This window comes from Pagrus major, chromosome 1 (assembly GCF_040436345.1).
Source record: "Pagrus major chromosome 1, Pma_NU_1.0".
Taxonomy (NCBI): domain Eukaryota; kingdom Metazoa; phylum Chordata; class Actinopteri; order Spariformes; family Sparidae; genus Pagrus; species Pagrus major.
Genome location: NC_133215.1, coordinates 8814892 through 8838331, shown reverse-complemented (window position 1 = coordinate 8838331; position 23440 = coordinate 8814892). Strand labels below are relative to the sequence as shown.

At 42.3% G+C, this 23440-nt stretch overlaps 3 protein-coding genes across 4 annotated transcripts; 1 reads left to right on the top strand and 2 right to left on the bottom strand.

The window, feature by feature from the left end:
• Positions 1–2631: 2631 nt before the first annotated feature.
• palb2 (partner and localizer of BRCA2) lies at positions 2632–9516 on the top strand. 2 transcript variants are annotated; one of them, XM_073480223.1, is made up of 13 exons: positions 2632–2730; positions 2927–3018; positions 3103–3162; positions 3247–3427; positions 3718–5196; positions 5716–7031; positions 7141–7293; positions 7466–7548; positions 7739–7888; positions 7975–8091; positions 8811–8898; positions 8999–9165; positions 9250–9516. In XM_073480223.1, the coding sequence occupies exons 2-13, from the start codon at positions 2941–2943 to the stop codon at positions 9461–9463; spliced, it is 4086 nt and encodes a 1361-aa protein (XP_073336324.1). In that variant the 5' UTR covers positions 2632–2730; positions 2927–2940; the 3' UTR covers positions 9464–9516. The 2 variants fall into 2 exon arrangements, with proteins under 2 accessions (XP_073336324.1, XP_073336291.1); XM_073480190.1 differs by having other exon boundaries at positions 3715–5196.
• Positions 9517–11390: 1874 nt separating this feature from the next.
• Positions 11391–16518, bottom strand: plk1 (polo-like kinase 1 (Drosophila)). The gene is made up of 11 exons (XM_073481306.1): positions 15844–16518; positions 15230–15398; positions 14776–14920; positions 14561–14654; positions 14004–14229; positions 13800–13842; positions 13331–13428; positions 13128–13205; positions 12829–12983; positions 12473–12655; positions 11391–12346 (listed from the first exon to the last, which is right to left on the bottom strand). The coding sequence occupies exons 1-11, from the start codon at positions 16204–16206 to the stop codon at positions 12152–12154; spliced, it is 1749 nt and encodes a 582-aa protein (XP_073337407.1). The 5' UTR covers positions 16207–16518; the 3' UTR covers positions 11391–12151.
• A 3231-nt stretch (positions 16519–19749) lies between these two features.
• On the bottom strand, positions 19750–20697 carry rasd3 (RASD family member 3). The gene has a single exon (XM_073471990.1). It carries the CDS (start codon positions 20653–20655, stop codon positions 20020–20022), a length of 636 nt encoding a protein of 211 aa, XP_073328091.1. The 5' UTR covers positions 20656–20697; the 3' UTR covers positions 19750–20019.
• Between the last annotated feature and the right edge of the window lie 2743 nt (positions 20698–23440).

Genomic DNA, 23440 nt, shown 5'->3' with positions numbered 1-23440 from the left:
ATGTTGCCTGATATTTTCCGTTATAAAAACGTTCTTTTTAGAGATTAAAATTCCCTGCCTCTGTTACATATCTTTATCTTTCCAAGTGTTTGAAAGCCACATTTGAAGGATCTGTGTGTCGGCCATGGACCTATTAATTATACCTGGACAAATCCCATTAATTTCTATGAAAGCTGCTCAGTGGCGCATGGAGCCAAAATGACTCGACTGTCTTCCGCATTGTGGGGCCCATAGAGCGTGCGCACTAGACACTTCCGCCAACTGAGCTGGCTAACTTCCGGATTAGCGCCTGGCTAACTTGCATATGGATAAAATAATTTAATCGTGCAGCTCTTCTAAACTTTGCCAATTTTTATTGGACCAAATGGCTAAAATTCTGACATTTCATGGGGGTTGTAAGGCTCAAAAAAATGTATCAACCGTTTTACAGACACTTCTTTCACCATGGCTCTTGAATTTCCCTCGGGATCAATAAAGTATCTATCTATCTATGTTAGCATATTGGAAAAAGTCATTTTGGGCCCCAGTGCATCACGTGATGATGTAACTACACAGTTTGGCCACCACGAAAACTGGCTTCAAAGCCTGGTGCTCATCCTGGGGGCCTGGTATCGGCTGATATAGCAATATTGGATATTTTTACCTTCTAATATTTGTATCAGCATCAGCCACAAAATCATCTATCAGTCGATAGACACAGAGATCATAAAGGAAAATATTTCATCTTAGTGTGATTTCTAGATAGTTTTACTAAATGTTATTGATGTGATTTCTAAGAGAATCCCTCCTATATTCTTTCTTCTCCATATAGACCCTGTCTGAATGGGCCATGCCGCTGTTTTTACCCATGTTAGCTACATGTGTGTACATTTTCATGATCCTAGCAAAACCAATGCTAACTGTGTTCCTGGTTGAATGTATTTATGATACCTTTAAGGGGTCAATAAGTGACCTCATGTGGTGCTTTGGAAAATTGTTGCTACAAATGTGAGGTAAATGTCATTTTTTGTGGGCAACAAGAAAAAAATATTACACTAACTTATATTGGGTGACAGGTTGAGTGTTAGCAAACGGTTAACGTTTATGTCAGCTAAGTTACCTTACTACTAAGTTACTCAAAGAAGAATAATGAACTACCTTCCAGAAATATTCACGTCTGGCATCCTAAACCAATTAAGTTTTATAAATGGAAGCATGCTATTGAATTTGGTGGCATTTATGACACCAAACTCAAGTAATGTATTTCAGTTTACACCTGTAGTGCCGAGAAGAGACTGCTTGCCGAAAAAACGACTGCCCCCGACGGGAAAGCGCATCAGTTCAGAGGAAGTGGGCGCAGGTCTACTACGGGTCAGCTGGCAGACGCAGCACCAAGAGAAATGTTTTTTTTTACTGTGCAGTCCTGTAGCCCAAGTGAAGAGGCTACGGAAAAAGAACGGCGCAGATAAAAAAAGTAACCTGATGTTTCCATAATGTAGGCTAGTTGTCAACAATTGATGAGGGTAGATGCTTTACCTTGCCAATTTTATTGTTGTTGTTGTTGTTATCGTTGTTGCAATGTGATTTTACACCACTTTGACCTATAAATAAAGTCATAATTCAATATCCCTGTTTCAGTGATTTTATAACGAGGATTAGGAAATCAATGCAGAAAAGAATGCAGGAGTGTTTCCACGTCACATTAGATAGCAATCATATAACACATACTGAGGAATTAGTAAGTGCTATCAGAGGTGGGTAATAACGATTTACATTTACTTCATTACATTTACTTCAGTAACTTTTTGGATAACTTGTACTTTTAAGAGCATAATTATGAATACAATAATGCAGTATATATAAAACTGTAGGCTAACTGTAACGGATTGCCTTTACATTCTGCATAACATTCTCTGTGTTTGCCAGGTGTATGTACTGTGAATTTGGTCAATATCACTCCTTGCAATAAGGACTTACAGGGTGCAGTCACTTTTCGGCAGGGCCTGCCGAAAAGTGACTGCACCCTGTAACTCTGGATTGGGAGGGGTTACATTCTGTGTCTTTTCAGCATTAATAGTAGAGGAAACCAGGTGCATGTACAGTGAATTTGGTCAATATCAACTCCTTGCAATAAGGACTTACAGGGTGCAGTCACTTTTCGGCAGGGCCTGCCGAAAAGTGACTGCACCCTGTAACTCTGGATTGGGAGGGGTTACATTCTGTGTCTTTTCAGCATTAATAGTAGAGGAAACCAGGTGCATGTACAGTGAATTTGGTCAATATCACTCCTTGCAATAAGGACTTACAGGGTGCAGTCACTTTTCGGCAGGGCCTGCCGAAAAGTGACTGCACCCTGTAACTCTGGATTGGGAGGGGTTACATTCTCTGTCTTTTCAGCATTAATAGTAGAGGAAACCAGGTGCATGTACAGTGAATTTGGTCAATATCACTCCTTGCAATCCAGAGTTACAGGGGCAGTCGTTTTTTCGGCAAGCAGTCTCTTCTCGGCGCTACACCTGTAAAAACGAGTTATTTACCTCCTCCACCACCAGGCGCCATCAGTCTGATCGAAGTATCGGAGCTCCGCTGCTCACGCCTGTTTGAGGGAGTCGCGGGAAAGTGGAAGTGAATCGATAGTCGCATCATCGAACATCAAAATAAAGTTCACATGGACACACCGGCGGTGCTGCTGTAAGTCTGCCCCAAGAGTGAACTAGCCACATCCATGGGCAAGTTTGTCATTTCAACGAAGTACGTGCGTTTGTGTGTGAAATCCTCTGTTGTCGACTCGTTTAACGTTAATGAGATCATTACTGAAGCATGTTTACGAAGTCGGAAGTATACTACTTTTCGCTTATTAGCTATGTTAAGCTAACTTCACCAACCAACCCAACAAATGTTATATTAGCCGTGCTACAGCTATGTAACATTTATGTGGTGTGTTAAGGTCGAGTAAGCAGGATGGAGAACAAAGTGAGAGATGTCCTACACTGTGAGGAGCAGCTGAGGACTACACTTCACTGTGATGACAAGGAGAAGGTACAGTACATTTATCTGCACACTTAACCTTTAATTCTGTGTCTTCTGACTGCTGCTGACATTACTGACATTTCCCCCACTCAGCTTCGTAGGAAGTTGGAGCTGTTACAAAGGGAGTACCTGAGGACAGCAGAGAGACTTCAGGTAAGAGCAAACTCTTTAGCTTTCCTTTCTGTAATAAGTCCAGGGTGGAAATTCTGTGTCTCATATATGTTGATCCGCTCACAGCGTGCCGAGCGTTCAGAGGCGGTGAGGAGACATGTGAGGAGCAGGATTTCCCAGCAGAACCATCAGGACCAGAGAGACCCAGAGCTCACACCCAAACCCAGTCAGATCCCACCTTCGCTGACACTGGACACGCAGAACGAGATAACCTCAAATGTACCTCAGTACCAGGGACCCACTGGAGGTCAGTCTATCATAATCAGTTGTAAAATACAGATAGTTTTTCTCTTCCACAGTGCAAGGTTGAAGGGAGGATGATAGTCATAGATCATGGTGCCTAATTTTATAAGGAAAAGAATAGTATTGTTATGGATATAAAGATGTACACACCCATATATATCCCAAAACCGAAGACATCTTGTAATGTAGTCGAGATAACAATGTTATTACTCTAAGAAGCAAACATTGTTTTGCCTGCAATAACAATGCAAATTAGAATTCATACATTTTCTGATGTTTCACAATGTCCAGCAGATTATGAGATGTCCAGGAGGAGCCCGGTGATCAGGTTCCTGCTCCCCTCTGATGCTGCTCTTCCACGAACTCCAGATCCCAGCCATGGTGAAGCTAAAAGTCACAGACCCAGTCCTGCCCTGCGCCTGAGGTCACAGCGCAGCCGCCTACGCTGGGAGAAGCGGACTGCTGAGGGCGGCAGGAGCACAGACAACAGTGAGGAAGGACCGGAGCATTGTGAAAGGACCGAGACTGCCAGAGCAGAAGGAAGCGAAGAGAGAGTCGAAACAGAGGGAAGAGAGGTTGTGAATGAAAGTGAAGAGCTGTTTTCCGGTCCAGATTCTGAGTCTCCCTCCCTGCTGCTTACACACTGGAACACTTGTGGACGAACTGAAACAGGAAATATGGAGGGAAAAGAGAAACAAGGAGGACAAGAAAAAGAGACTGAATTGAGACATGAAGGGAAAAAAGAATCAGAGATGTCCACATGTGGAAGCCCTACAATACACACTGAAGGAAGGGGACAGGATGGCTCACAGCATAAAGGAAAGGAGATTGAGGGAGGAGATAAAGGTGAAACTAGCAGAGGAGACAGGAATGGACAGTTTTGTGAAGACAGCAGTTATAAACATACTGAACAAAATGCAGCAGAGGGGATAGAAAGTGAAAAAAGTCATGATAAATCAGTTGAAGTAAAAGAAGAAAAAGGTGAGGTGGTTGGAGGAGAGCATGATGTAAAGGGAGTGGGTCTCCTGGACTCCTGTACTTTAGTGGAAGGGCTCCTTTTTCCAGCAGAGTACTACGTGCGAACCACAAGACGTATGACATCATCACAGAGCCAGCCTGACATGCAGGCCGTCATACTCTCCCAGCTGAGCATGGGACGACCTCGCAGGAGCCGGGGTCGCGGCCGCGGCAGAGGATTGAACAGGAACACGCACAACTATGAGCGTTCAGTTGAACACTCTCAGACAGATTTCTCCCTACTGACGACCGCATCTCCGTCTGTACGACCTCGTATGGAGTCACAGGTTGCTGACACACCTGCTGAGCTGAACAGTCCGAGCTCCAGTGAGATTTCAGATCGAATCTCAGCTTGTCAGATCGACACAGATGCTTGTTTTTCTCCTACAGTCACCACTGCTCGTCCAGGAAGAGGCAGGAAGAAGAGAAGGGGTAGGGGCAGAGGGAGACCTCAGACCCCTCGATGCACCCCTCAGCCAGACCTTGGACGAACCTCAGATGATCCCCTGCCGACCAGCTCCCAAGTCTCTTCCTCCCTGTCGCTTGAAGGAGCTGATGGACCAAAGACCTGCCTCACTCCAGGAGAAGCTGTTCCAGTGCCAGACGACTTCCAGCCTGCAACCATTCAGAGCGCAGCTACACAGCATTCTTCTGGAGGCAATGGGGCTCAGTGTAGCGCTGCCTCTGGACATCAGGTCTATCCCATCTTTCTGAAGAGCAGTGGCAGGACAAACAGCTCCTCACAGACGAGCAGATGTAAGTCTTGTATTGTAACTCTATGTGTGTGTGTGTCAATTATAGAGACATTGGATGAAGAAAATATCTTTGGCTTGCTAAGATTAAAATACTTTTTAACTTAATTTGGTTTGGATACATAAAGATGTTTTATTAATCGTTAAAACAACTGATAAATAGAAAGATTAATTCATGAGTAAAACAATCATTAGTTGCAGTCCTAATAGCCTATGGTTATGTGCCATAGAACTCTATCAAAACGTCATTGTAACTTGGCTACACCAAAATGAAGTTTTGTCAGTGCAACCTGCTATGACTGTAACTAAAGATTATTTTCATTTTCTGCCTGTTATTTTCTCTATTTATCCATTCATCGCTTTGTCTATAAAATGTCAAGTTGTGAAAAATGTTAACTGAACAACAGCTGTTCTAGAAAGACTGTGTCTGAGCCTTGATGTATGGGCTCTTAGACACTTAGAGCATCTAACTCTCAAACTTAAACAATGCAAGTGAAATGTTCTTTCTTTTCATGTCCTGCAGGCACAGAAAGCTGCCGATCTCTCCTCCTGCCCTCCTCTCCACCTGCACAAACGTCTCTGCTTCCTCTACCCTCTCCTTCACCCGGCCTGATGATTAACAACCTGATGAACTTTGACATCCCACAAGACTTCCATCTCCCTGATGACCAGTTTGCCTCCCTAAAGCTGCACAAGCTTCGCCAAGTCGCTGTGGAGTCAGGATTTGAACATTTTACATCGCCATCTTACAACACACGCAGGAGCATCCGGCACTCTGAGACTGAGACTCTCAGCGGTGACCCAGTGATGCCTCTTCCACTCCAGCTCGGCCTCACACCCACAATCCTTCATTCACCCAATCCCACTGAAGCAAAACAAACTGCTGCACAATCCATAGACCTCCAAAACCTGTCAAGAGAACACAAGCTTACAGGTAAATTGACGAGCCAGACCTTAACTGGAGTGGAGTGTCAGACTGACACCGTCTCAACAGAATCTGTGTCGGTTGTTCAAGATTGTGTGGCTAACTGTGTCGATCAGTATAAAGAAAATGATACTGTGAAGGATGATGTCATCAGTCAGTCAGATGAACTCAAAATAAAAGAGTCTTCTGTCACTTCATCAGAAAAACAACCAGATCGTCCTGGTTTAGTCCTTCCTTTGGAGGATCAGGGGTCTACAAACCACCAAAAAGAAGACAAAGCTATCGTCAAGACTCTTTCCTTTGAGGAGCCTTTTAACACCTGCACCTCTGTACAGACATGTAATGACAGTGAAGCTCCAGGAGGGTCTCCTGTGCAGCATCTGAATGCAAAATGTCCTGATGAAGAGTTAAAAGAATCCTCTAAACCCACCACAAGTCCTCCCAGAGTAAATCAAAATGAGGACAAGTGTCCACCGCTCCACAGTGTCCACTCCCAGCTCCTGTTGAGCCCTCCTCTGGCATCAGCACCCTTCATAACCCCACACCTGCGCTCCTCTGCCCTCCTCTCCAGCCCCACACTACCGTCACTTGGACTCACCCCCCACCCTACTGCCCTTCTGCTGACATCCTCTCCCTCTGCCCCAGCTCTCACCCTGCCTCCTCCTCATAGCCCATCCATCCAGGCCCTCTCTCCTCCAGCTCTCTCTCCCTGTACATCCTTTACTTCCCTCTCTCCCAGCCCACCCCCCTCTTACCCTGACGGTCAGATTCAGGCTTGCCCTGAGCAGACCCAGAGGGTTGAAGTGGTTGAACCTGCTACCAGCGTCCAGTCACAGGGCTCAGGTGGTCAGGTGGGCCTGAGGATAGAGGAGACAGCGGAGGAACACATGATGAGATGCACACACACATTAAAGGTAGAAAGTTTCCCTTTTTGTACAATTCAAAATCAATGATTGTCTTCAACATAAAGTCTAGAATCAAAGTCAGAAATTGAAGTGCGTGTGTGTATGTGTGTGTGTTCAGGCCCCAGCAGGAGGCTGTCTGGTGGATGCGTGCTGTCTGCTCGGATCCTCAGGTGGTTTGTGTGTAGCAGCAGCTGGAAAATGGGCAGTGTGTCTCTGGAGTCAGACTTCGGCTTCTAAATGGAGCTTAATACACACCTGGGCCTTCAATGAGGTGAGTGTGTGTGGGTCAGTGTGTATGTGCTAATACGTCCATGCATATCAAAGTTATGGATCGATAGTTTTTCCCATTTATGACTCAAGGTTGTTCCGACAGAGATACCAGTATCAGAAATGCTTCAATCACTTCCATCATTTTAATGATTAATTTTTCTGCTTGTTTACAGCCAGTGATCAATGTCTTTCCTGTCCCGGATGCTGCTGGGCTGATTTGTGTGACTTTGGGTCAGTTAGAAATCAGAGAAGTGAGGTGAATACAACACACACAGTCAGACTTTGGGACATGTGTTTAAACATTTTCAGCTAACTGTGTTGAAGCCCAGTGCTAGACTAAAGATATTTTTCAATTGACATCTCTAAATGTATTTATGAACATTAAAACGCTTAGATGTTTCAAGTGTAAATAAACTCAACTGTGTCTGTTTTGTCCATGTGCACAGGATGCTGTCGTGCTCCCTCCTCTTGCAGGTGCTGCTCTGTGATGGACTTGTCCAGGCTGTTGCTGGTGTGTCCAGGTCCAGAGTGGTTACCTCCTCACACTCAGCATCTGGTTCCACCCTGCAGGTGTTGACGCTGTCAGACAGTGGAAGGTAACACAGAGTCGGTGTTGTTATTATTCTCTGGTTAAGTTATGTTCTTATTGCACAGATGTCACAGTATCTCATCTCACTCTCAGCACACAGAGCTGTCAGCCTCTCATGTCTCCTGGTGTTTGTGTCGGGGCCCTCGCTCCAGTGGACGGACTCTCAGATGCTCTGATCGGCACAGATGAGGGTGGATCCCTCTTTGTCTGGTAAGCAACATTATAATCCTGTGGTTGGTTCGCTTGCTTTCACACCACAAATGAACTGCACCAGGTTCCACTTGGAAGCGATCCAAAGGCGCACCTTTTAAGCGACCTCGACCCAGTCGTTTGGTCTGCACCAGGGTTTGATTGACAGTTTTCACCCCTGCCCAAATGAACTGCACTAACCAGGAAAACACACCAGGGTCCGTTTTAACAGAGCCAACCAAGTTAGGTGTGAAAGCACCCTTAAACTCAACTAAAAGATCAAGACTATTGAAAGACTAGTGGAGCCAGAACATATGGCATTTCATTTGACATCAAAATTGGAATTTGTCTTTTAAAAACTAAAACATATGAAATGATAAACTGCAGAACTCACTTTGCTGAAGACTGTTTTTTGAAATTAAAGCTACTTTTTGACACATTTTAGTTCATTTTCATGTACTGCAAATGCTGATCATGGTTTCAGTGCTCGACTCATTTTACCTTTTATTTCAAATCAAGACCATCACTGTTATGCAAGATAACTTCGTCCAGGATTGACAAACCCGATCCTCAAAACTGGGAACAGAACAAACCATTTTAGCCTTATAACAGCATGATAGCCTTGAAATAGTTTAATCATATTTTAAGAACAGGGTCCAGGTCTTTAAACTGACCTTCAAGTACAAACATTAAACACTGTCCTGAACTTTACAATTGAATGTATTTTCTGTATAAAACAGGAATTTAAAGACTGGACAGCTGCTGCGGAGAATCATCCTCGGAGATGGTTTATCACACACAGCCTGTCTCAGAGGATACTCCTCCTGTGTAAGTCTGTTTGCTTTGTTTGTAAGTGGACTGCCTGTTGACATAAAATTTATCAGGCGATTTTACTCCTGTGTGTTTTTGTCTGTATGCCGGTGCACAGGGAGTGTTATTTGTCCTGCTGCAGCATCAGTTGTTCAGCCCAGAGGAGGAGGAGGAGGAGGAGGAAAGCAAGAAGACCGCCCTGCTCTCCTTGATCGCTGTTAACCCTCTGAGTGGAAAATCTGTCCTGGCTACTCATCTGTACCCGCCCAAAGCCTGGTCTGGCAGGTGAGATGACGGCTGATGGAAGACGAGTCATATATTTATGCGTCTCTGAGTAAAAATACTCACATTTGTCTCTGTCTTCTGCAGGTTGTGTGAAGCTGATGTTAACAGAGGTAGCGTGGTGGGTCTGAGTCAGAGCGGTTGTGTGTGTGTGTGGGAGCTCAGGCATCGTGGGGCCTCCAGGATGGTGTGGGCTCCTGAGAGCGAAGGCTGGCAGCTGGCTCGATGTGGGGAAGGAGGTACGCTGCTGACCGGACATCATAACGGAGATGTTACATTACACTACGACAGCACGAGTTAGACTTCACTCTTCCACTAACATGAGACTCTTTGGTTGCTTTTTGAAAAAAAAAATCTTTTCTGTCACTATGAATGTTTACATGAAGATTTTAACATGGCCGCAGTTCAGAGACACCTTTTAAAATCCTTAAATGTCACATTTGTTTATTCTACCTGATCCTGAATGTGAGGATTTGTGGCCTACCTTAACATTTCAGCCTGAGGAAATTCAGCTTTCATGTGCAGGAGTGTCTCTGTAACCTCCATGTCACCATATTACTAAGTTAAAGACATTTAAATACTGTAAACTGTACATATTCAACAAGTCATCAACCTGCAACTAAAGCCTTATGCAGAAAAGACTGAATTGTTAAGGTGGAGTGCTTCAAAATTATACTAGTTTTCCTCCAGCCTTTGAAAAAGTCTCCACTCGTGTTTTTATAGCACTGGTATGACACACTGAACCTCTTTCGATGTTGGATTTTCACTTTTTAGACCACTTTAACCCCAGTCTGTAAACCAACTTCGAGTTTTACTGCTGCCGTTTTGACTGTTCCTTACGGTGATTGCTTGAATATATTGTTTATATTTCTCATATTTAAAGAAAAAGAAGTGTTCCCAAAGTTTGTTTTTATAATTTACATTAAACATTTGTGAAATCTGTTGTCTACCTTTATATTGCCAAGATTGACCAACACCATCTATGACTATTTTCACTTATGACGGTTAAAAAAAAGGTTTTCTTAATTGTCAAAAGCGCGAACAGTCCCTTCCAGATTATTATACAAGAATAAATGTACTCATGCAAGTTTGCTTTGTTGAATTATCCCCCACATGTAAGTATAAAGCATGAACACATGGTGTAGGTCTGCATAAACCTGCCAGCATTGCCCAAAGCAAGGAAGCGAATCCTTGTCTCACAATTTTTTTGATGTCAAACATATGAGCATCACCTAAATACAATACAGAATTACATTTTTTAACAACTTAAAACAATTCTCTTTACTAAGTTCACTTTTAAAAACTCTTCACACAGCATAACGACAGGTTATGTCTTTGACGGTCATGTCTTTGAATGTTTATGCAATAAACAAGAAAAATCAAAGCTTCAATAACAAAAGTGACTTGTAAGAAGTGATTTGAAGTCAGTTAATCCTGAGACATAAAATAAGTATTAAGGAGTCAGAATTGACACTTATGCTACCTCGTGTATAACCATGTAAATTAAGGTGTAATGGCTATTTGTGTCCACTAGGAGGCGCCAGAAGATTCTGATTAACTGAGTTTTTGGCACTCAAACCATTTTCAGACTGCATGGCAGGGTACTGTAACTTAGTTACTTTACACAAAGCATTGCCTACTAAAACATTATCCTGCCAGCTTCCCTTCATGGCTCTTTAGTCAAGCTCCTGAGATTGTTCAGTTAGGGTTTGCATGAAATGGTGGGGGTGTACAAAAGGCAACATACAAGATCTATTGTCAAAAGATAATAAGAACAAAAAAGTAGAAAATCCAGAGATCTAGGTTGGGAATGCCTACATTATTTTTACAAAAAGCTCCTGTAGAAAAATACTGCCTGTCAATTATTTTAGTTTTACTAGTAAAAATGTTCAGTTCTTCTAAATATGGGTATTTAAACATGCAGATAGTTTTACTTGCTCATCCAATTTCAACAGCATTTGTACAGTTTACATGATTAGCAGAGGTAAGCATGTTCTTTGTAGTGAGTGAACAAACCCTATGAACAGTCAGTTTACTTCAAATAATCCCCGAGGCCAACATGTGCACTGTGGGATTCAAGAAGCTCAACATGAAGCATGAATTTAAATGTGGAAAATAACCATAGCTGTTCTATAGATGTGATTTTTTTTTTACATTTCAGTGGTTTTCAACTGCAAATGAAAGGCTTTTTTTCCTGTGATGTGACTGAAACATTAAACCACAGTAACTTTTTTGTTCAGGAGAATCTTTATTAGGACGAGTAAAATTAAACCATCTGTACAACACATATGCATATTCAGCAGTATGTACAAGTTTGTACATCTTGTTGAAACAGACAAGACATCTAAAATAGACTTTAAAAAAGTGTAAAAAGTAACAAGAAAAATGTACATTATGAAGACGTATTAACATGGTCCACTTCTCTACATACAACACAGATAAAAACAGACAAACCAGAGAAGCAGACCAGAATAGCTTTTTACATCCACACAGCCAGTCTGAGTCTCAACCCCCGCCACACATCTGTCTACTCCGCTTCAGGTTTAAAAGCACCACTGATACATGAACAAATGCAAACATGCGTAAAGAATTTTGGTGATGATTAATATGAACACAGGAAACCTGTAACGTTCATCTTTTCCACCAAGACTCGTGATCAAACAGGGTCAACCCGCCTGCTTTGTTTTCAAGTGATCCAGCCATCATAGATTACTTCAGCATGAACAAGAGTGAAATCAATCAAGAAAGTTTCTATTAACAGAAGAAAACGGGATAAAAATCAGTGGCTGAGAGACCGAATTTTACAATTCATGCACAACAGATAGTAGATTAACTGTCATTGTACATGTCAAAGCCTCAAAGATGACATAGAAATCATTAAACTACAACCAGGTGAATTTAAAGGTCTGTTCAGTCCTCAGAGGCTGGCAGACAGAAAGAAGTGGCCAGTGATTAAAGACAGAGTGATTCAAGAAGGCGTGAATGTGGTCTAATGTGCAGCGGGCGAAGATTTGCTGTCCAGCAGTTTCTCCACCATGAGCTTGGCGTAGCGAATGCGGCTGGCCAGCTCCTTACTGCAGCCGAACTCCTCCAGCAGAGACAGCTTGTAGGTGCGGAACTCTCGCTTCTCGTCGATGTAGGTCACTGCACCCATCAGCGGACACAGGATCAGCTTGGTGTGGTCCTGGCAGAGAGAAAACGTAGGTTCAGGATTTGTGTACAGGGCATTTGAGACGAGGAAAAAATATGCTAATGTAAGACCATTTAAAGAGGCTGGTGGGAGAGGATGTGATGCATTTTGGTGTCTAACCTGGAAGAAGTTGATCTGAACGGTGCCGTTGGTGAGGTGCAGGACGATGGCGCTCTTGGTCCTGAACCAGAGGGAGAGGTAAGGCAGTCGTGCCAGCTCGTCTCCTTCCCGACGTGCGATGTTTGCGCCGGCCTTCAGAAGGTGCTCACTCATGTAGTTGCGGAAATATTTCAGCAAGGTTATCTACAAGGGGAAGAGAGAACAAATACATGAAACAATACTGTGATAAAGTGTAAAAAAAACAAACAAACAAAAACTATATGAACAGACTTGAAGCATCATCCATACAAAAGTCTAAATAAACCTGCAAATATTAATTAAAGACACAAGAGGTAAATGTAGAGTCAACTACTGACCTTCTTGGTGAGAGCAGGAGGGTATGAGCGCACGCTGAGGTAAGATTCAGCTGTCGTCTTGTCAATGTACTGCAGACTGTCTCCGTCAGCGTACATGATCAGACGTGTGTAGTCGTTGAACAGCACGCCGACGCTGTTGTCACAGAGCTGGAAGCCTGAAATGCACAGTTGAAACTTTTAATAAGCATCCCTTAAGTTAAATGTATTTTTCTCACAAATGTGCTTTTCCTGCTATTCCAAGTCAAAATGTCATGCTTATTTCAGCCAATAGATTTTTTTTTCCAGAGTCTTACTCTTACCTAATCCATATTTGTCAGAGTAGTCTACCCATTTGCTGATCCAGAAGATGGGGATGCACGCAGGATCCTCTGCCTCTTCTGGAAATACAGAAACAGAACATCTCTTTGTATGCGTGACAGGAACAGAGAGAATCCACACCTCTAAAATGCTCAAAATGGAAGCTAAAAGGATCTGTCAACTAAACTAATGAGTCTGCACTCACCTTGGCAGATGACTGCCTTCTCAGAGGGCTTGGAAGCAATGATACTGTTGAGCTGCTGCAGCAGATCCTTCAGGTGGTTCTCTGCTGGCTCAGCCTCCCTAAACAGAAAGCACAAGTCACAACATTTAACTCCAGAAAAACCCAGCTCTTGTGGCACAATGTCACAAAGAAAATAAATTAATAAATTCTGTGAAATTTCATAGGTTGTCTGATCAGGATGGTTTGAACGAGAGTTGGATAAAAGATATTCAGTCGCTGGTTGCATTGAACTCCTCTAAACCACCAGTGCATGTCCACAGAGCTACAAGTTACAAATATGTTTGCCTAACCTAGATGGAAAACTACTTTAAAACAAATTGATAACTTAAAGTGAGCCCAACAGATCCAGAAGGAAATACGTTTTTTGCTAAAGCTTGATATAAAATAAAGTGAGCACTTCAATCTCTATCATTGTGCAAACATTTCTCACCTTTGCCCAGGATCCTCCTTCATATCCACCTTCTCTGTCCCTACTAGAAAGAGAAAACCACATCATGAACACTCTTGCAAAGCACAAAATAATTATATGAATAAACTGCTGCCTGCCCATATCCTAATACAAAATTTTAAGCAACATTTTATTTTGTAGACTAATAGCAAGACGTACTCAGTCATTTCCTGCTGAGACCATTACCTTTGTTGTTAATAGCAGTCAGCGGGCGTCTCTGGTTGAGCTCCATAGCTGTGGCGGGGCCCATGGAGAACCGTGGGGGCACAGTGAGGCAAGTAGTGGGCAGACGGGAGGGGACGTAGCCGGATGTAAAGAACTCGTCCGCTTGCAGCTCAGCGACGGTGGGCCTCTGGGTGGGATCAGCGTGCAGCATCCGCTTGATGAGAGTAGCTGCGGCTGGGTTGATGTGCTGCAGAGGGAGATGTAAAAAAACAAAAAAAAACAAATACCAAGTTGTGAGGGAGTGAGGAGCAATTAGGATGGGTTACGCCTACGAGGATTAATTAAATCCAAGATTGGTTTTAATCAGAATTTAGCAAAACTGGTTTTAATATGAGTAAATGCAGGTTTAAAATTAAGCAGAGCTCTGTTGCACAATTAAAAATTAATCTCTGTTTAGTACAGTCAAATCTATCTAAGTTAAACAGTTTAATCAATATGAGCTGCTACACATTAAAATAAATCACATGAATAAAATACATTTAAACATGAACATTATGTGCTACATTTATCCATCTTACCCAGGGCACAGTGTAGTTGTTTTTCTTGATGCGGTTGTAAGTCTCCTTCAGACAGGAGGTCTCAAATGGGGGCTTACCCACCAACAAAGTGTACCTGAGAAAATAGAGACAGTTAGCACATTGATTAGTTGACTAAGTCATGTGCAGTAACGCTGTTTTTTTATGTTTTCCGAAGCATAAATGTTTCTCAGGTGTGCTTGTGTGTTCAGACTTACAATATACACCCAAGTGACCAGACGTCCACTTCATAGCTGTGGCCTTTCTTGCAAAGCACTTCAGGTGCAATGTAGTTGGGCGTTCCACACAAGGTCTTCTTCCTCTCGCCATCAAACTCGATTTTAGTGGCCAGACCAAAGTCCCCTGAGAAGACAGACAAACTTCAGTAAAACAGCAAACCAAAGAAAAATAAAAGTTTCAGTGTTAACTACCAGGACACATGAATGTTCTTCATTCTGTCAATTTTCCTAGATTGAAAGCTCATTTGTGTTTTTGATCCTTGTGAGACATTTCCCCACCAGTCAGTGGAAACCACTCATCCAGGAAGTATGACACATTTCTGAAGCCAGGGCCGTGCCGTGTCATATCCTTTTTTAAAAAACAGGCCCAACAGGTTCATTTGTGTGTTGATCAATGTTACAGGTTTTTTCCAAATCGAACAGATCAATTTACCTATCTTGACCTCCATGTCATCATTGAGGAAGATGTTTCCCAGCTTCAGGTCTCTGTGGATGACCCTGTTGTTGTGCAGGTACTGGACACCCTTGAGCAGCTGTGTCATGTAGTAGCGAGCCTCAGGCTCAGTCACAGCCTTACGACGCTTGTGCAGCTCCAACAAGGACTGAAACACAGAAAAGAGAAAAATATTTGAGTCAGACTATAATGAAAAACGCAAGACCAAAGCTGTAACTAATTTTCTTGCCTTGAAAGGGCCACTAAGGCAATAATGCAGTGTTGAGAGGGGTGTAATGTGAAAATAGTTTGACTCAAACCCAAAAAGCTATCAGATGGACAGGACAATGATTCAAAATATATGGAATGTGACCAGGGTAGCTTAAAAAGGAGAAAAGGTTCAGAAAAACTAACAATTATTAGTACAATGGCCGATTTAACGTTAAAGTTTTGGGATTCAAAAGGATCACATTCAAAACTCCCTTTGCTTTTCTCGCAATTTAAACTGCCTCCACTGGGAGAGGGAGGACAACGGAAGAGACCGCCGTGATAACCGTTGGCCCAAAGAAGTGTGCTAACTGGAGATGTCTCTTGTATTTTCCGCACACACTCACCCTTCTCCTGCAGATTTCCAGGACGACGAAGACAAAGTCGTCGTCCTCGAAAAACCCATGAAACCCGACGACGTTCGCATGGTCGAGACTCTTGTGAATGGCGATTTCGGAGGTCATCTTCTCCCTCTGGTGCTGCTTCAGGATCAGCGACTTGGGCACGATTTTTCCGGCGAAAACCTGCTTCGTCTCCATGTCTGTGATTTCGTAGCATTTGGCGAAACCACCTTTTCCGAGGAATCGTCCCCTCGCGTATCTTCTCATGGTGCGAGGGTCAACCAGAACATCTGGGATTTCTTTGAGAGGAGCCGATTTCGGGTCGACATGTGCCGACGGATTCGCCGGCTTTGCAATTCCTGCACTCATTTTGGAGCAAAGTGTTCTTCGGCGTCTTTAAAAGAAAGGTTAAAAAGTCGATACTAGCTGTAAGGGTCAAACTATTGTAAACCCTACCTCAACCGACGTTGGTTTAGCCCTGGACGCTAGCTTGCGCCTATACACTTGTGAATTCAAAATCAACTACCGTTAACCACTTTTGAACGCGAACGTTAGTTAAACATTTGATTCAGCGATAAAAATGCAGTGCATGAGAATCTTAAAATTCAGAAAAAACTTGCGGGAGACATGAAATTAATCGCCGGACTCGTCCCTCGGTGGTTGCAGCGTTGTCCCGTCCTGCCTTTTGACAACAGTCTCAGATACAAGTTTAAAATGCTGCCTCGGTCGTTATGGCGCCCTCTGATTGGTCCGCTCGATTTGAATTCCAAGCGGTGCAGCAAAGCATCCTGGGAAGATTAGTGCAAAAATAGCCAATCGTCGAGCGAGAAAGTCGTATCCTGCGGTGTGATTGGCTGAATGCGTGTTGCCGGTCGCTCGTCGTTTCCTACAACTCGGTGCTGACGGGAAATGTAGTTGGAGTGGTATTTAAATCAACAAACAGTTGTTTAATACACTTTGATGATCTTTACTCAACAAAAAGTCACGATAACTGTGCAAAAACTTATATGTAACTATGACTTAAGTTCTGCATTTAACATTTAACTCAAGTAAACACCTCAGTTTCAAAATGTAGGCATACTTGACAATGAAAGTGAAAGTTGACTACTTTTTCTGAAGTGTAATATGGTTGCTGGTTATCAGTGGTGGACTGCAGCTGTTATCGAGTCCACCACCACCAAGTGAAATGACTCCTCCTGGAGTACAATTCAATTAAAAAACTTTATATATTGCAGACTCATTGTTCAGACAAAAGACAAGACATTGCATAAAATAAATTACATACAAACTCACAATACAAGATCATTGTTAAAAAATATATATACATCATTGTCTTACAAAGAGACAGCTGTACCAATGTCTCCACAACTCAAACCTTATGTTTGATAAAACCAGGATGATTTCATATTAAGACACATTAATAAGCCGGCAAATAAATCTATACATACGATTTCTTAAAACAGCTTGGAAAATACTGACAGTTTTAAGATGCACTTGATTTTCTGCTGCAACTTTATATTGTTACTCCACTATTTTTCAGTCAGAGTATTGTGTCATTATGTTAATTTACCCAACAGGGGAATAAAAGGTTATAACACCAGTGTGATACAAACATAGGCCTGCAGCCCAGTGTGTAATAATATAACAGTGACAGGCTCATTCTGCCTCTATATGAGTACAGCACTTTTACTTTTACTACTTAAAGTACTTTTTGTGTTTTTACATCATCCTAAATAAAAGATGGGATACTTCCTCCATCACCACTGGCTTAACAGCAGATTTTTTTGAATGTGACGTTTAGGAGTTTATTTGTTTTCTGGTCAGTAAGGGGCAGCATTTCACAAAAGAGAGGCACATGGTTAACTTGCATAACTACTCCAACTGCTACTATCTTGGCCTATCTTTTAATTTACTCATATTAATAATTATATTTCTATTAACATTATGACTTTCAGTAGAAGCTGGGTACTACTACAACTCCTAAATATTCTGCAACGGATAACAATTGTCATGGTCGTCGTAACCTCAGAACAGGATGCCCATACAAAAAGCTTATACATTGATATGTCTGTCCTAAATAGATTATGCAGTAGGCCTGCTGCTGAGCCAGTCATGTCATTTGAACTTTTTTTTTTTTTTAGAAAGATTATATTCTTATAAATGACAGAGAAAACTGTGCAAAAACTCCAAGTGTAAAATAAAGTCACTTGAACTTGAATATATGATGTCATTTGACATCTTTACTGCAGCACATGCACAGTAGTCTCAGTCTTTTCATTTAGGTCACTGCTGCAAATATCTTCCTCAGCCTAGCAATAGATTCAATGGGCCTCATCCTTTTTTTTCTGCAGCCATTGTGTTCTCCCGGAAGCGCTCCTCTTCCCTATTGATGTTTTTGCGCCCACGACAGTGTTACATCTCTTTTCAGTTGCCGATTATAGACCTGACATGGGGATAAGTAGGGAGAGGTAAGAGGAGAACAAGTGGATGAGTGGAGAAGAGATGAATGCAAAGACCATGATATCTGTGGAGTGTGTTTATTCTCTGTTTTCCACTTGACCATGTGTTTGTTTGTGTCTATGCGTGTGTTTCCATCCTAAACAGCACGATGTGGCTTGATGCAAATAGAGGAGCTATTTTTACAAAGCCCTGACTGATCTAAATATTCCTCTCAATGCATTCATTGAGACCAACAAAGACAGCTGACGTTCATCAGTAGAGAGAATGAGGAAGAAGTTATAAGAAAGAAAAAGCTCAGGCTGTGGATTTATTTATGAACCCTGGACCCAAGATGACAATTTGAAAATGTGAAGTCTAATATTTTGTATTTGTCTTTAGAAATAATTACGTTAATAATGCAGTAGGGGGACCAAACCCAGGGCCAGGGTCTATAATTCCTGAAGGCACCATGGCAGGTTAACCAATGGTTAAATTACCTCTAGCAGATTTTAAAGACTATAACTGCTTGCTTTACTTCAACCAGCTACAATATGAAATTGCTGGATATACAGTCATGTATCCATAATATAATCTCAGAGGTGGGGAGAAGTATTCAGATCCTTTACTTTAGTAAAACCAGACTAGAAAAATACTCCACTACAAGTAAAAGTCAATTAATGAGTAATTTAATCAGTCTAAGTCATTCGAAACTCAGATAAAAGCAGTAGTATCTTAAGTAAAAGTAGGCATATGTATGTATTATCAGATACATTTACTAGGGTATCAAAAATAAAAGTACTCACTGTGCAATAAAATGTTCTCTGTCAGTGTTTCACTATTATAGGTGGATTGTGTTTATTCAGTTTATTCAGTCGTGAAAACGAAGAGTTTGTTTATTCAGTTTGTTTAGGCATAAAGAAATCAGTCAATGAAGATCTTTCTCTTCTGATTAAAACCGCCTTCCCCATAACTACATAGTGCACCTTTAAGAAGTCAGAAACATTTCTCAACATATATAGGAACTTTTAATGCTTCTTTTAGTCCAATAAAACTACATTCAGATATTCACCAAATATGAAGAAAGGGTATGAAAAACTAAGTTGTAAAAAGTACAGTTTTTGCCTCTGAGCTGCATAAAATGGGAATACTCAAGGTAAGTACAAGAACCTCCAATGTACTTAGTTACATTCCACCTATATCATAGCCTCCTGACGGGGGTCGTCTTGCATGACATGCACTTTTACTTCTGATACTGTCTTGTAGTATGTTTCGCTTCCAATACCTCTATATGTTTTCTTGATTGAAATTTTAAATGCAGATTTTTCACTTGTAATGGAGTATTTTCACTGTTGGATTTTAATAAAACAAAAAGGGTACTTACACTGTTTAAATGGAGTAGGTCAACTAGTAGGCCTATCTATTTACGATTGAGGTGTAGTGGACTGAAAATGAATGAAACAGTATGGACACAAATCACAATAAAAAATTTATTGACATAAGATTAAAAAAAAATGCACACAAAAATGTGAATCTATAACACATATAAACCGATCAAGGGTCCCATTAAACTAAAAGCAACGTTACTGTCTTGACTTTCATTGACAGTAACATTTTATTTGGTTCATCGAGGACCTTCTGTCCAACTTCCCATCTCTGGACAAACAGGTAGAGTACTGTGATGACCAGCAACACCTGAACAGGTGCAGTCCAGCTGCAGAGTCCATCAACAAACTGAAACTGTTCTTACGACAGGACACAGCTGTTGGTTTTCTTCAGTGGTGGTCTTCTCTTGACAACTGGTGTGGGCACCGTGTCTCTGCGCCTGCACACCGCAGGGCTCAGCCGGTGCGGCGGGTCCACCTGTTGCAGCAGCGCGCGAAACACTCCGACCGTGTTCCCACCGGTGCGCGCGGACGCCTCCACGAAGTTGGCGTCCCAGTCCTCCTCCACCGTGGCCATGACGTCTGCCGCCAGCAGCGTGCGCCCCTCGGTCTCGGTCAGATCTGCCTTGCTGCCGACCACGGTGATGGGCGCGCCCTTCTCGCCCCGCAGCTCCAGAATCTCATCACGGAGCCGCCGCACCTCCTCGAGGGAGCCGGGCTCGTCCACCGCGTACACCAGGGCGAAGGCGTCGCTGTGTCGGATGCAGAGCTCCCGCATGGCCGGGAAGGGGTAGCTCCCGCTCGTGTCCAGGATCTCCAGACGCATCTTCCCGGACCCCGCGGTGTCGTACTCCAGCACGTGAAGCTCCTCGACTGTGCGCGTGTACTTGCGCTCGAAGCGGTCGTGGAGGAAACGGTGGATGAGCGCGGTCTTACCGACCCCCGCCGCCCCGAGGAACACCAGCCGGACCGTGTTGGGACGCCCTGACACAGACATGCTGGACTGATGTGTGTGACCCCCCCCAGACCTCTGAGTCCTGAATCCTGAATCCTGCGGTGGTACCAGCAGCTCTGGTCTCCTCTTTGAGCATTCATGAGTATTTATAGGCTGCCCACCGCTGCTCTCCACCCATAAGCTCCCTCCCTCTTTCCCTGTCTCCTGCACGTGAAGCACGATTCATAATTAAGCTCAGTCGAGACTTAAGCCTTAGAACATGCAGCAATTATAGCGTGTAAACATACAATAATGTAAGGTCTTTATTGTCAACAGTCACCTGTCACAATATTATTATAACAAAGACTCAAACTGGCCACATGAGCACATGCACTTGTTTACATAATCTTGAGTCATGGAACTTCAACCAGCTCTGCAGCGTTACACCTGGAGAGTAAACACAGTCATATTCCCACAACAAGTTGTTTCTGAATGTGCTGATAATATAGATGGCATGAAAGGTATTCAGATAATTAAGACTTTGTTTGCTTTGTGGTATAAGTAAAACTACAGCAGCTTGAAAGTAACAATATCAGTGTCAGACTATTAATCGCCTATGTATTATTTATTTCTAATACATTACTGTAAACAGCATCTTAATGTTGTATCTGGTCTCGGTGCGGACAGCACCATATTTACCGTTGGGTGGTTTAATCTATAAGGCATGTATATTGTAGCCTACAACCTTAACCTGCAAAGCAAATAGTAATATTTTCATTTTTTCTGCATTACAACATTGAGACGTCATAAGTACAACACAAAAACATAATCAGGCTAAAACAGCTGTCACATGATATTTTCCTTCAAAATTTAACTGGCAAGAGACAACCTTTTGCTTTAATGTATCATTTTTTGAAGTAAATACTGATTGCATAGTGTAATAGCTGTAGAAGAATGACATCATCCGCGTATAGATTTGTTCCCTCTAAACCTCACTTTCAATAGGCTATTCAGTCTGCAACAGGGCTTGACGAAGGACGAATCACAGCACTAAGGAAGCGCGTCTGCCAATGTGCAACCAAGGCAGGAAGAGGCATTGTTTTCCCCAGTCGCTATCAGTGGAACAACTGGGCTAACTGTGGAAAACTCTACACTGCAGAAGAAAAAGAACCCTGCAGATGGAGGGGGTAAAAAAGGGAAGTAGGAGAGTGATAGAAACCGAGGTAAAACCAGAGAGAATGGGCAGGCATTCACTCGATGGAGAGTGCTGGTGTTGTGTCAAAGTCTGTTACCCCGCTGATATGTGTTTCTTCTTACCACCAGAAGTCAAGACGGTTCAAGACTGGAATTCTTTCTACTAGATCAGTAAGTAACAAAACCTGCCAACTTATTAATACAACCGCATGTATTCCTCTGCCTTTTCATTGCACTGAGATCAGGATTTCTAGGTCAAATTCTGATTCTTACGGGTTGTTTTTGCTTCGGACAGTAGCCAGGCTGCTAGCGGTAGCCATGTTGCCAACGATGTCTTTGCAACAGCAGCACCAACAGTAATACAGCAACAGAAACACTAAGATGGTAGGAATGTGAAAAGTTCACAAACTAGCAAAGTAAAACAATTAATGAGAAGCTAAAGTGTTGACCAAGTGTGATATAATCTTTTAAAATTATTGGTAAAAATGCAAATCCAACAAAAGCAATCATCTCTGACAATGTTGAATGTATGAACAGATTAGGAGTAATAACTATTTTATAGTGCCGTTCAAAAACCAGAGTGATAAAGTGCTTCACAATACCAAACAAGATACATGCAAAGCCAGCGAATCATAGATTAATAAAACAAAATGAATTGCTATAAAATCTGGGAATTCAAGAGCAATTAACAAGAAGTATAAAGATAGATTATTATTATTACATTAAAATCTTTGAATAGACGTTATCCAACTAAAGTACACTATTTGCCTTAAATTTGTATTAAAATACAGTACTTGTGTAAACATACTTAGTTACGGTCAATAACCAGTGTAATCATTAGTGGCCTACTGTATGTACAAGTCTTTGTATTATCATATCACCTATAATGCCGCGCATTAATACTTAGTGACCCTCACTTTGTTTTGCATTTTGTTTGCCTCATTCACTTCACTGGTTTCGCTCTTGGTCCATTATCCACACATGTTTTTTGTTATTTTGTTCCAGGGAACTCACAGCCTGAAGTCTGGCAGTCATAAAGAAATGGTCGTTCATGCACACACAGCCAAGGTTTCAGACACGTGCTGCCATATTTACACCATGTATGAGTCATGGAGGTTTCTCTTAAATGAGCTCCCACAGAGATCTGCTGTTTGATAAAAACACACACTGTCTCTTAGATAATTTCTGCAGCCTTGTGTTTACTGGTTGAGTAAAGCACACCTGCATGGATTTCTTGAGAAGCACTTAGTGGTGTGGTAAAGTCAAACAGCACAACAGATGGGCAGCAAGAGAGGGATTTGGAAGTACCTGTCAGATTGGTATGAGGTCATTTATATGGTTCTGGAGAGCCTCTTTCTCCTGAAGCGGTTCATTGTTGTCACAAGATACAGAACAAAACTCTCTTTCTGTCTCTTGCTGACTCACAATGTCTGGCTGGACACGGCTATCTGTGGACAAACAGATACTCAGATAAAACAAATAATGTGTCAATGTGTGCGTGCATTTGGGTGCGTGCATTAGTTTGTTCTATCTCTTATCTCTGCCCTTGAAGAAGGTCAGTACTTCCCGTTTAATATAAGGGAGCAAATAAGACAGGAACAAATGAAAAAAAAAAAAAAAAGAATAACCTGCTGACAAACTAATATGAGCCAGT